Source organism: Marmota flaviventris, chromosome 2, assembly GCF_047511675.1.
Source record: "Marmota flaviventris isolate mMarFla1 chromosome 2, mMarFla1.hap1, whole genome shotgun sequence".
NCBI classification, from domain to species: domain Eukaryota; kingdom Metazoa; phylum Chordata; class Mammalia; order Rodentia; family Sciuridae; genus Marmota; species Marmota flaviventris.
Genome location: NC_092499.1, coordinates 122,247,985 through 122,260,486, shown reverse-complemented (window position 1 = coordinate 122,260,486; position 12,502 = coordinate 122,247,985). Strand labels below are relative to the sequence as shown.

At 34.2% G+C, this 12,502-nt stretch overlaps 1 protein-coding gene across 3 annotated transcripts in view; it reads left to right on the top strand.

Annotated features, from left to right (window-relative positions):
• Ube2q2 (ubiquitin conjugating enzyme E2 Q2) overlaps positions 1-11,050 on the top strand; it is a 57,370-nt gene extending 46,320 nt beyond the window's left edge. For 2 of the 3 annotated variants that reach the window (XM_027924295.3, XM_027924284.3), the window contains 4 exons: positions 1,486-1,534; positions 2,715-2,810; positions 7,408-7,474; positions 9,452-11,050. In XM_027924295.3, coding sequence (XP_027780096.1) covers positions 1,486-1,534; positions 2,715-2,810; positions 7,408-7,474; positions 9,452-9,483 — 244 coding nt within the window. In that variant the 3' untranslated portion in view covers positions 9,484-11,050. Of the gene's footprint in view, positions 1-1,485; positions 1,535-2,714; positions 2,811-7,407; positions 7,475-9,451 lie in introns of those variants that run through there. The other variant, XR_011706704.1, reaches the window with a different exon arrangement.
• Positions 11,051-12,502: the final 1,452 nt, after the last annotated feature.

Here is a 12,502-nt window from a genome sequence, read left to right as displayed (position 1 = left end):
TTTTTCTAATTCTGTCAACTCAGTTTTTATTAAATACAAGTGTTTGTTACATTATCTTTAGTCCAAGGCATTCTAAAAGAATTAGACTCTTGTGTTTCAGGAATACAAAAGTATGTACTTTTTTTTTTTTTTTTAAATCCTGTGATTCTCCACACAATTTTTTAATGTTTTTCTTTTAGGTTTTCCTTCTCTTCCATTAAACTTCTACTCTGAAAGTTCTCAGTTCTGTTTAGGAGAATCTCCTGCTACTTCAGGATGGGATAGTTAAGAGTACTTACCGTCCTCATCTTCTTATTAAATACTTTCACTATAACAACTATTTTATTTTTGGGGGGGTCCTGGGGATTTAACTCAGGGCGACTTAGCTACATCCCCAGCTTCTTTTTGTATTTTATTTAGAGACAGGGTCTCATTGAGTTGCTTAGTGCCTCACTTTTGCTGAGGCTGGCTTTGAACTTCTCAATTCTCCTGCCTCAGCCTCCCAAGCTTGTGGAAATTACAGTGTGCCACTTTATCAAGCTGCAACAACTATTGTTCAAGTGAGTGGTCTACATAGATGTTTTTAGATTCTCTGCAAAGTCATTTGGTTTGGTTAGCACAAGAATGTATGGTTAGCTGGGATAGATTTGTTGGCTAGAATAGTCTTTGGCAAATTGGGGCAAGTGTGGCTCTGGGAAGGAACCACAGCCAAAGCTTCAGTAAAGGACTGAATGGTTTGTAGTTGATGCAGTGTTCACAAAGACCTAGTTGGTGGCTTTTGCTTGTTTAGAAGAAAAACTGTGGTAATCTTAAAAACTTGCCATTCCCTTAACTTTTTGTCCTTAGGTTTGATATTTAATGTATTTTGAAATTTAAAAGGAGGAATGAAGTTAATTCGAGAAAGGATAAAAAGGTTGAAGAATCTTGATCTAAACAATGATTTGCTAAAGAGATATTTCCACAAATTCTTTGGTTTTAGAGAATAGTTTCAGACCTAGAAATAAATTGAGGAGTCCTAGAGAGAGATTCCATGGTCAGAACCATTTGAAGTTTCACAATACAATGGATAAAAATAATTTACTCCATTAAGTACCATGAAGCTGTTCATTATTATGGATAGAGAAAAGTCAGTGCTTTTGTCAGAGTCAAAACTCTTGGGTGTGAAACATGGTGTAGATAAAGTTTGAGATGTAGAGAACCACTTGAATGCTAGTTAAGGAAACAGTCTTCTGCTCCCATTCCCTGGAGTGCTGAAGGTTAAGTTCTTAGTTAAATCTTAGAAATCTGAATATATTCTGTTAAGAGTCATTATTTTTTAAAATTGATAGTATTAGAGCAATGACATTAATTTTTCAAATTACCCATAGTCCTATATCCCTAACAACTGTTTTCATTTTTGTATTTATCTTCTACTCTGTGTGTATTTTCTTAGTAATGGTACTTAAAAATGGATTAAGAAGAAATGTTGAGATCTAGAGAAATTGGCATTCTTTTTTGTTTTTTAAGGTACGTCTTGGGTGGAGGAGCATTATGTATGGAACTTCTCACAAAACAGGTGATCTTTTTTTTTTATGGTCCTCAATTTTCAGCCTCAATAGTGTTTTGATTATGTAGATTAGATATTAAGGAGAAAGTTCTTATGTAATAGCATCTACTTTTTAAAAAATTTTGTTGTTTCTTTTTAGTTATACATGACAGTAGGATGTATTTTGACATATATACATGGAGTATAACCTCCCATTCTTGTGATTGTACATGATGTGGAATTACACTGGTTGTGTATTGATATATGAATATAGGAAAGTTATGTCTGATTCATTCTACTGCCTTTCTTATTCCCATCTCCCCTCCCTTCCCTTTATTCCTCTTTGTCTAATCCAGTAAACTTCTGTTACTTGCCCCACCCTTCCTTATTGCATGTAGTACCTGCATATCAGAGAGAACATTTGGCCTTTGGTTTTGGGGGATTGGCTTATTTCATCTAGCATGATAGTCTCCAATTCTATCCATTTAGCAGCAAATGCCATAATTTCATAATTTCTTCTTTATAGTTGAATAATATTCTGTTGTGTATGTATATCACATTTTCTTTATCCATTCATTTGTCAAAGGGCACTGAGGCTAGTTCCATAGGTTAGCTATTGTGAATTGCTGAACAGCATCTACTTTAAAAATTTTTTTTGTTTTAATGGCACCTACTTTTTAATAATGAAAAAGTTATTTGAAGTAAACCAGGAAAATGACATTGTACTTTGTGCTGAATCCATGCTAGAATAAGCATTGAGAATGCTATTCATTTAAGTTTATAATTTGCTTATGTGCACACTTAGAATGTAGGATTCTTTTGTTATCTGTAAGGTTCTGAAAGTGGTCCAGCTCTTACCAACTCTTACTCTTAAAAGGGATACCCTTTAATACCAACTTCTTTTTTGATGGGGGTTACTGGGGATTGAACTCGGGGGCACTCAATCATTGAGCCACATCCCCACCACTTTTTTGTATTTAGAGACAGGGTCTCACTGAGTTACTTAGTGCCTCCCCGTTGCTGAGGCTGGCTTTGAACTCATGATTCTCCTGCCTCAGCCTCCTAAGCTGCTGGGATTACAGGCATACTTCATTGCATCTGGCCCAGTTTCTTTCTAATGCTGATTTGCTATTGTTGAGTTTTTATATGCCATTTTGTTAGGGAATACTGCGTGGCTTTGTTTGAGAGACATGTTTTCTTTTTCCTGTAGGGCTGGAGCAGTGCCTATTCAATAGAATCAGTCATCATGCAAATAAATGCCACCTTAGTCAAAGGCAAGGCCAGAGTGCAGTTTGGAGCAAATAAGGTACTTTATTAAAAATTTCACATAAAGTGTAAGATTCATCTTATGTTACCTTATGAAGCTTCTTCCTGTCTTGCTTTCATTCTTTTTGAGACAATTTATTTCATTGTCATTTGATTTGTTTTGTTAATAAAAGTGAACTGTAGAAAAGAAGTGTAAGAAAATTAAGATATTCATTGATAATTATTTAATATCTGTTCTTTTAGTCTTTTTAATAGTCACATAGGCAAACATACCTAGAGTTTTAAACTTATTATTTTTGGTATGTATATCCTAATAAGTAAAAATTTAAAAGTACTTTGTGGTTTCTTCACACTGAGATCACACTTTAAGAGTTAATTCTTAGTCAACTTTAATGTGCTAGACTCCAATCTAAATTTATGTTAACTCTTTGAACTCCCTTAATAACCTAAAAAGGTATGTTATTGCCCCAGATGAGGAAACTGAAAGACACAGAAGTTAGGTAACTTACCTAATGTCATAGTGCCAGAACAAACATTGGAACTAGAGAGTGACTGTAGTCTTTGCTGTTATTGAATTCCACACTTTATCAGAAACATCTTTCCAGGTAGAATTGTAGTTATCAGTAATATGTAAATGAGCTAAGGATATACACTGAGGGTAGTGTGTTTTTGAAAAATATATGTGTGATGGAAATAATCTTGATTTAATTTTTTATTATTTGAATGTTTTCCCTCAGTGTTCTTTGCAAATGTTGCATTATATACTTGTAACCATATTGCACCTTAATCGTGAGTCTACTAGAGTCTTTTTTAAAAATTTTTTCTTTTTTAGTTGTAGATGGACAAAAATACCTTTGTTTTATTTTTTATGTGGTGCTGAGGATTGAACCCAGAGCCTTAACACATGCAAGGCAAGTGCTCCACCACTGAGCTACAACTCCAGCCCCCACTAGAATCTTAATTCACAGAAAAAGCAAAATGTTGAAAAGGTCATTTTAAACAATGATTTATTTTTTAGCAGGTGTTTCTTTACACTGGAACAAAATATTTTATATAAAATCCAGAAGTTGAACAATTTTCTAGTGTTTAGTTAATTACATCTAACCTAATAGTGTGTGTATATGTGTGTGTGTGTGTGTGTGTGTGTATATATATATATATATATATATATATACACACACACACATACATACTGTTTTAAGGCTTAAATGTGGCACTCAAATGACTATGTATGTACTAAAATGTGATATATTTTGTTTACTTGAAGGTTGGGTCTTGCTTTGCTGCCCAGTCTGGCCTGGCACTTAAGATACTCTTGCCTCAGGCTGCACATTAGCTGGGATTACAGGTTAAATTTTTTTTTTTTTAATGATGAAATATATTCTTCCTAAATGTAGAGTTTGTAAAGTAGATAAAAGTATAAAAAACTAAAAATGTCACTTGTAACTTGACTATTAGAAATATGCCAAAAAGTTAATAGTGTTTCTGGTCTTTTCAATATTTTCTTCCTGGCATCTATTTATATGTAGAACATAATGTTAAATTGGATTCATTTAAAAAAAATTCTAGCTCATTTTCTTTTTAAAAGAGAAAATTTGAAGGGCTCAAACTAATGATCTTATTTAGTAATTGAAAGATTTTGCCAGTACCTCACTATGCAGACTTTCTTCTGGGCCTCTGATCTGTATCTGGAATACAATTGGATAGGTAAAGTCTCCTCCAGTTTTAAAATTCTATCTTTATTGTATGTTGAAGATCTCTTCGAATCAATCAATAAAGTACAGTGATATTGCTTAAAGACAATTGTGCTTTGTGAGGAATGTGTAGTTAGGCAGTTTTGTTATGTGAACATCATAGAGTGTGTTTATAGCATAAACTAAGATGGCTATGATGTCACTAGGTGATATAATCTTTTGGGACCATCATTCTACATGCCGGCTTCCATTGTTGGTTGACTGAAGTGTTGTGACATGCATTAACTGTGTATGTCTTAGAAGTTGAATTTGTTTAGTGAATTGCTATGAAAAAATCACTGTTCATTTTTTCTTATTAAGAAATATTTGTCAGTTAAGAAGTTGGAAACTTTGCATAATGAGTTTCACCTTCTTCCTCAGTTCTAAAAAGTCTGCAGGGAATGGTCTAAATGTTAACTTTGAAATACTATAAAAAAAACCCAAAACCTGAAACTAAATAAAAGCCTGTGAAGCTGCACTCAGTGGAGTATACCTGCAATCATAGCAACTCAGGAAGATAAGGCTAGAAGATTGCAATTTTGAGACTAGCTGCAGCAACTTAGCAAGATACTGTCTCAAAATTAAACAAAAACAAACAAAAAACCTGTGGTAGGGCTGTTGGAGCAGCTAAGTGACAGAACACTTGCCTGGCATGCATGAGGTTCTGAGTTTGATTCCCAGTACCACACACACACACAAAATAACAACAACAACGATGATGATGATACCTGGGATAATAAACCTGGGGGGGAAGAGGTATCAAAGTAAGACACTACTAGGGGCTGGGGTTGTGGCTCAGTGGTATAGTGCTTGCCTGTCACAAGTGAGTCACTGGGTTCAATCCTCAGCACCACATTAAAATAAGTATATAATAAAGGTATTGTGTCCATCCACAACTAAAAAAAAAATTAAAAATAGTAAGCTAAATGGTGTTAAAAATGCTATTTGTGTGTGTGTGTGTGAGAGAGAGAGGGGGGGGAGGGAAAGACAGAGCATGGGCACATAAGAGAAACAGGCAAGAACATATAGATGTGCTTGTGTAAGCATAGAGTATCTTTGGAAGAGTATGTAACAAGTGCTAATTGTTTCTGATAAGAATTTTAAAAAATATTGGTCGGGATAAGTTAGAGATGAGAGGGACTTTAAATTGTTTTGTGGTCTTTGAATTTCTATTTGCCATTTAACTCTTACTTCAAAATATTAAAAAAAAAAAAGATACTGTCAGCTGTTGTTCTAAATGAATGAATTTGCCCTCTGAAAATGTTACTAAAATGATGTAAGTATAAGTACTGAAAAACTGAAGTTTCCCTTCAACAGGCTTGATAGAGGATAGGGTCAGAGGATGGAGCTGAGAACTCAGCAGATCTGTGTAGGAGAGGTAGCAGGAGTTGGGACAGGTAGCAGTACAGTTTTGCCTTGAGTATCTTTTATTTTTGTCCTTTTTGTGAAAATATAGACTGGGTGAATAAAAACACTTTTTAAATTATTTTTGAGATGACACTACTGCTTACTTTATATATTTTAGTTTTTAGATGACATGCCTTATGACAGGGCTTTACTATTTAGAAATTGAAAATTACTACCCTGTTTAAAAAAAAAAAAAACGGGAAAAGGATATAATGAGTCTATTTACAGTTTGAACATATGAAAACACACTCAACCTCACCTAGTAATAGAAATGCAAATCAAAAACCACAACTGAGGGCTGGGGTTGTGGTTCAGTGGTACAACAGCCCTTAGGGCCTAGCACATGTGAGGAACTAGGTTTGATTCTCAGCACCGCATATATAAAAATAAATATCATTGACAATGAAAAAATATTGGAAAAAACAAAACACAACTGAATTCTGCTTCCCCGATTGTCAGAAATAGCAAAGATTTGGTGAAGTACTATTAATGAGGTTGTATGGAGGCATTCATAGATGGCTTGGGGCAGTCTTGGAGTGGGCACTTCAAAATTATGAAGGCACATAATGTCTTTTGACTCAGATCTACATTAGCCATTTTACCAGTACTTTGCACATCTGTGTATACGTTGCTCTTACAACAACCGACTACTTGTGCATATTCTTGTAAAATCCTCAAGGATATTAGTTGTTAACTTGGATGGAGAAGGGAACTGGGTGGTTGGAAGTAGCAAAGAAGAAAAAGTTTTCCCTTGGAATGTCCTTGCACTTTTTTTTTCCATTCTTCTAAGCAAATTTATTACTCAGAAAAAATTCTATGACATAATATATTAGATAGGTATATACCACTATGGAGAATGCACATGATATATAGTTTGAAATTAAGATGTATGTCAGTTGTACTCCTGGGGACAAAAACCTATCATATACTTACTTGGCTCCTTAAAGAAGATTATATATTTTTGTCAAAAGAGGACTCCCTTAGTAATAGTTTGGTGCCAACTATGGGCATTTTTTAGATTTTTAATTTAAAAATATCAATCACATGTATAGTACTTGAAGCTTGTTTTGATTTTCTTCTTTGAAAGTAATATTTTGTAGTTTTGTCTTTTTGGATATGTTAATGAGGAAGAGAGCATGGTTTTTATTCATGTCCAAATGAGTATTGTTTAACTTGTCCCCCTCCGTTCTAATGGATCAAGTTAAACAATACTCATTTGGGGGACACTAGAAAGCTCTGTATTTGATCAATGGTAGGAAGACTTATAAAAATGAACCCTGAAGCCTTGAGGCTTTTATTGGCATACAATTTTGGTTTTGTTGTTATTAAAAATTGTAGAGAAAAATGAAATGAGATGTGACATTAAGTTAAAATTGTTTCAGAAATAGAAATATTATTGTTTCCTATATTAAGCACAGCCATGATGCATCCATACATTTACTGTAACAATTTTCACCTAGTTACAGTTTTGATTTAAAATGTGTAACTCTCTTTCAGAATCAGTATAATCTAGCAAGAGCCCAACAGTCCTATAATTCCATTGTACAGATACATGAGAAAAATGGTAAGTTTAATTCAATAAGTATTTATTGTCATTTATGAAGTTTTGTAAAAAATGTATTGATATTCTGTTTAATTTTTTTTATCAAGTACAGTTAGCACAGTGAAAAAATTTAACTTGTGCTGCATCCAGAATCTTTGAATGAATCTTTTAACACTCTGGTTCTTTCAGTATCTTTTCAAGTAGATTAATGAGCGAATCATAGCACTCACTTGAAATGTATTCTTTAGAATAGAGAGTGAGTTAAAGGCAACTCCTTATAGGCACAGTTCTTGTTATAATTGGGTAAATGCAATAAGGATCATAATCAGCTCTTTCTGAAACATCTTCAGAGTACTAGTGCTTTTGACAGTTTTATACAATTTTCTATTCAAGTAAGAACAATTCTAATTTCAGCATATACTTCTGAGCAATATCTTTCTTAAAATATCTTTCATTAACTTTAATGGCCTTTAAATTTTGCTTGTATTCACAAGGCACGTATTTTGAGGATTTTGTCTCTTAACAATGAGAGGAAAAAAACAATGAATTAATTGGAAGACCTATTTTCAAGTACCATTTTTTGTCACCCAGTAGGCACTGGTGACCCTGAGTAAGCCTCAATTACCAATCTTTTAAATTTGGCATGTATGTCTTGCCACCCTTGTGAAGGAAGAGTAGTGTGCATGTATAATACTTTGTAAGCAAGTGCTAATAAACACACTCGTCATAGTAGTGACACACTGCACGGTGACCCTTTTGTGCCAAATAAATAACAGGAAGTAGTTTTCCTTAAAGAGGAGAGTTTGTAGTAAATATTCTTTACTTTGCTAGAGATAGGGTAGTTTGTAAGGATTTGTGTTTTACACTCACTTTTATTTTAATGACAAACTTGTCACTTTTTTAGTGATTGCTTGCTTCTGGAAGTAATATTCAAAATAATTTTCAAGCTTATGAGTAAGATGATGATGACCTTCAGGACAAGACCAGGTTTTCCTAATGATCATTTCTAGTGCCCCGCAATGAGTAGATCCAAAACCACTACTACTTCAGAATCATGTAGCTGCCCCACAAATCTTGGTTGTTTCAATGACAGTTTTATACCAAATAGTACTTGGTCTAATTTGCCTTTCTATAGGGAGCTTAGATTTTTGTGGAGCCTGGGAATGATCACATTTTTTCTTATCTTTCATTTTATCTTAAACATTATAAGTGGCATTTAAATACATTTACAGAACTTGCTGTGTGTGTGTGTATGTAAACTTAGCTATGATGAAAGAGCAAGAGATTCAGAATTAGGAGAGATGGATTCTAGTTTTGTTTCTAAATATGTACATATTTTTCATTTATTTAAGTTGACAGATACAATTATTTATTTTGTATGTGTTTTGACATAAATATGTATATATATATACATACACACATTGAATAACTAAATCTGGCTAATTAACACATTACCTATAATTTTTATGGTGAGAATGCTTACCTGCACTTTTAGTATTTTTCAAGAATACATGTATTAACATAGTTACCATGTAATGCAGGACATAGAGATGAATTCTGTTTTGGTTCTGTTACTATTCACTTGGTTACTGCATCTTCTTTGAGGCTTCTTCATTTGTAAAATAGTATCATTACACTGATGATTTTCAATTTCCTCTTATTTGAAATTTGCTTTTGGATAGTAATATCAGTTAGGTTTTCATTTCACCTTTGTATTTGAAAGTAAACCTAACATGCGATCTACTATTACACACTGTTGTCTTTAGCTAGGGATACCATTAATAACAGAGATCTTATGCTGTAAACTCAAGTACAATTTATGCATAGAAAATAACTTGATGTTGTGAATACAAAATGCTGTGTTAATTCAGTGTAATTTTTACAGTAGGTTTAAACACCAAATTTTTGAAGTAGAGACTCTGCCTAACCTTAAATGCCAGCTCTCCTAGTTGGCTTAAGGATTAAAGTGTTTTAACTTTTTTTTCCATTCTATTTCAGGCTGGTACACTCCTCCAAAGGAAGATGGCTAAATATGTTGACTCTCATATGTTTGGACCAATGTCGCTTTAAAGAGAATCTTTCCAACATGCAGATACAAGCTTTGAGTGCCCCTATAACAGCAGTACCGAAGATGTTAGCTAATAGATATTTTAGTGGATAATCTGTCAACTGACATCGAGTATAAGTTACAGCCTTTTCATTTTGCTCACTTCAGTTATCTTGGACTGAGCAGTGGGGCCTTTACTGTATTTTCCTGATAAATACACTTACTGGCCACTCCTTATCTCTTTTTCTTGAAAAGTGAAATCTTTTAAGCAGGCAAGTCAGCATCAGGTTACTGTGGTTGCGACTTGGCAGTAGCTTTCCTATATTGAGTCCATGGGTTTTGAGGATTTGCAATATACTGTTCCATTTAGAGCCATTAGAAGTTTAATCAATGTTCAATTGGTTTAGAAAATTTTAAGGCTTCTAAACCACGGCCTTTTAAGGTCTAAAACCATTTTATGATATTGCCAACGTAATGACAGGAAATTTACTCATTAAATTGTTAAACTTTTTTATGGCTGTGTGAAGATATGAACTGTTTCCTGAAGATATGCTCTTACTTGAATTGTACGTTTTAGGCAAAGCAAATTAAGGCAATGCCACTTAAGGTTTGTTGAGTAGTAATTTCCACTGGGGCAGCAGAGTCTTGCTGAGCTGAATCGGTTTCTTTTGGTTCAATATTTCTTACAAAAAAGAGCCACAATATAGAGCTTGAAGTTATTTAAAATACTAAGTCATTTTACCTTTCCATTTTATTAACGGGATGTTGCAATGATTTGTAAACTAATAAACTTATAAAGTGATTGGCATGAAAACAGACTTCCTTGAGCAAAAAGCTATATAGTTAAGTACAAAAAGATACCTGATTTGGAGACTCTTTGTTGTCATGACAATGGCTTTTACAACCAAAAGACTAATAGGAACTCGTAATTCTTTTGTACAACCTGACTCAAATCAATGTACTCTCCATTTTACTGCCTTACATGAATCAGTCCTGTTTGGGTGGTGAGAGATTTTTTTTTTTTTTTTTTTTAATAAACCCAAGTTTGATTTAAAAATAAATTCTAGTTATTAAGCACTTTTAAAAGAAACCCAGAAGCACATTTTTCTGCACAAACCAGTTACAAAGTTGAAACACATTTCTTATGTATTTGCTTTAAGATTGTTTTTAACTTTGTAAACCGTATCTGAGAGATTTGGCACTTATGCATTATTGTGTTTCTTTTGATTTTATTTTGGTTAGGACAGTAGATAAAGATGTTCTGGCATTCTTGCTCACTTTAAATTTATATAAAGCTCTGATTGCCAGCTGCTCAGATAACAAATGACAAGGCAGAATTCTTTAAAGCATTAAAGTTCCTTAAGCCTAAGGCTAAATCTTGAATACATTATTGAATTCTTTAATATCCTGATGGCTAGCAGATTGACAGCTGCACATTTGGCATGCTTTGTTTTTTGGATTTTATTTTTCATTGCAGATTTATTTGGCAATGTACAGTAAATTTTGTAAACTTGCATCAAGTTTATGAATAAAGAACCATTCAAAAATTACTTTGTCACCTTTCCCTCATAAGAGATATAGTGCTTTAGGTATGCTTCAGGTAGCCTCTATTGAATTTCTGGAATAGGGTATTTAAAGAGGGATGGGATGTGGGGAGGCTTGAGAGGAAGAGAGGCAGATTGACTTTAAAACTAGAAAGCTAGAGAACTTAGAAACTGTGTACATGCCTGGTATCCTCAGCTTTCCCTCAATCTTTTCCCTTATCCACACTCAGCTGTCATTTTCTTCATGGCTGTCTTTAATTTCCCTAGTTTAAATAATCTGTTCCTCCTTTTATATACCTATGGCCTCCTTTTATACAGTTGTCAGGTTATCTCATAAGACGTTCAGAGGTAGGACAACTGTAGGCTCAGTTTATCTGGGCAATACTCTGCTTGAGATTTTTCTGTGCCAGTTTCATCTTTGGATTGAATGTCATGTCTGGACTTGCAGTCACGCCTTACTTGGTATTGGGTTAGATAACGCTCGTTTCTGAGTGTCTCCTTAGGAGATGAGGAAATCTTTAGAAGTCCCACTCCACCAAGAACACTGCCTCTTTAATTTTCCTAGTGCCCACCCCTAAACCAGTGGATGGTGGAAAGAATAAAACCATCCTGATTAGTTTGGACTAATGGTTTTCAAATTTCAGAGATCCTGGAGACCTTTTATTTGGAGGCTTTTAAGGTCAAAACTACTTTCCTAACATAAAAACATTTTGCCGTTTTCATTCATTCTGAAAGGACGGTGGAGTTTTCCAGAGTCTACAATCCACATTTCCTGTTAAGCCAGTAATCAGATTTTCAAAGTGTAAAATGATATCACATTATTTACTACTGGGGGGAGGGAGATTTGGAAGTCAGTTTTCACTTAAATTATCTTAATACATAGAATTATTTTAAAATGTTTAATTTGGTGTCAATATTTAAGTGTGTAAAGGTCCTGGAGGCCAAAAAGAGAACCACTAGTTTAGATCATCCAATTTCACACTCTAGCTGGGAGTCAAATCACGGATGCCTTAGCTAGGAAGAGCGCTGTTGGAATGGATATTAACAGGTCTACTCCCATTCCTTCTGTTGTGGTTCTCTTCCTCAGCATCCATTAGAATTGACACAAAGTTTGTTGAAACACATAATGCTGTGGCGATTTAGTAACCTGAGGTAAAGAGAACATGCTAAACAATAGTTCCCAGGTGAATGATGCTACAGGCGGAGAAACGGTGCATAGTTTAGGGCGAGATTCCCCTGTAATTATTGGCCACCTTACAAAAGGAGGTACTACTAATGCCGGCTTACGCAAAACTAAAAAGACTACAAACTAACTACTTTCACTAGGCGCTGAGTAAAGGCGGCGATTTTTCACAGTAATTTTTTAAAAATGTATCTTGCCAAAAGTTGGGGATCATGCTAAACAAGGATTTTATAAAGACCAATAAATACTGCCTAGTTCCTACACTAAAGGAACTC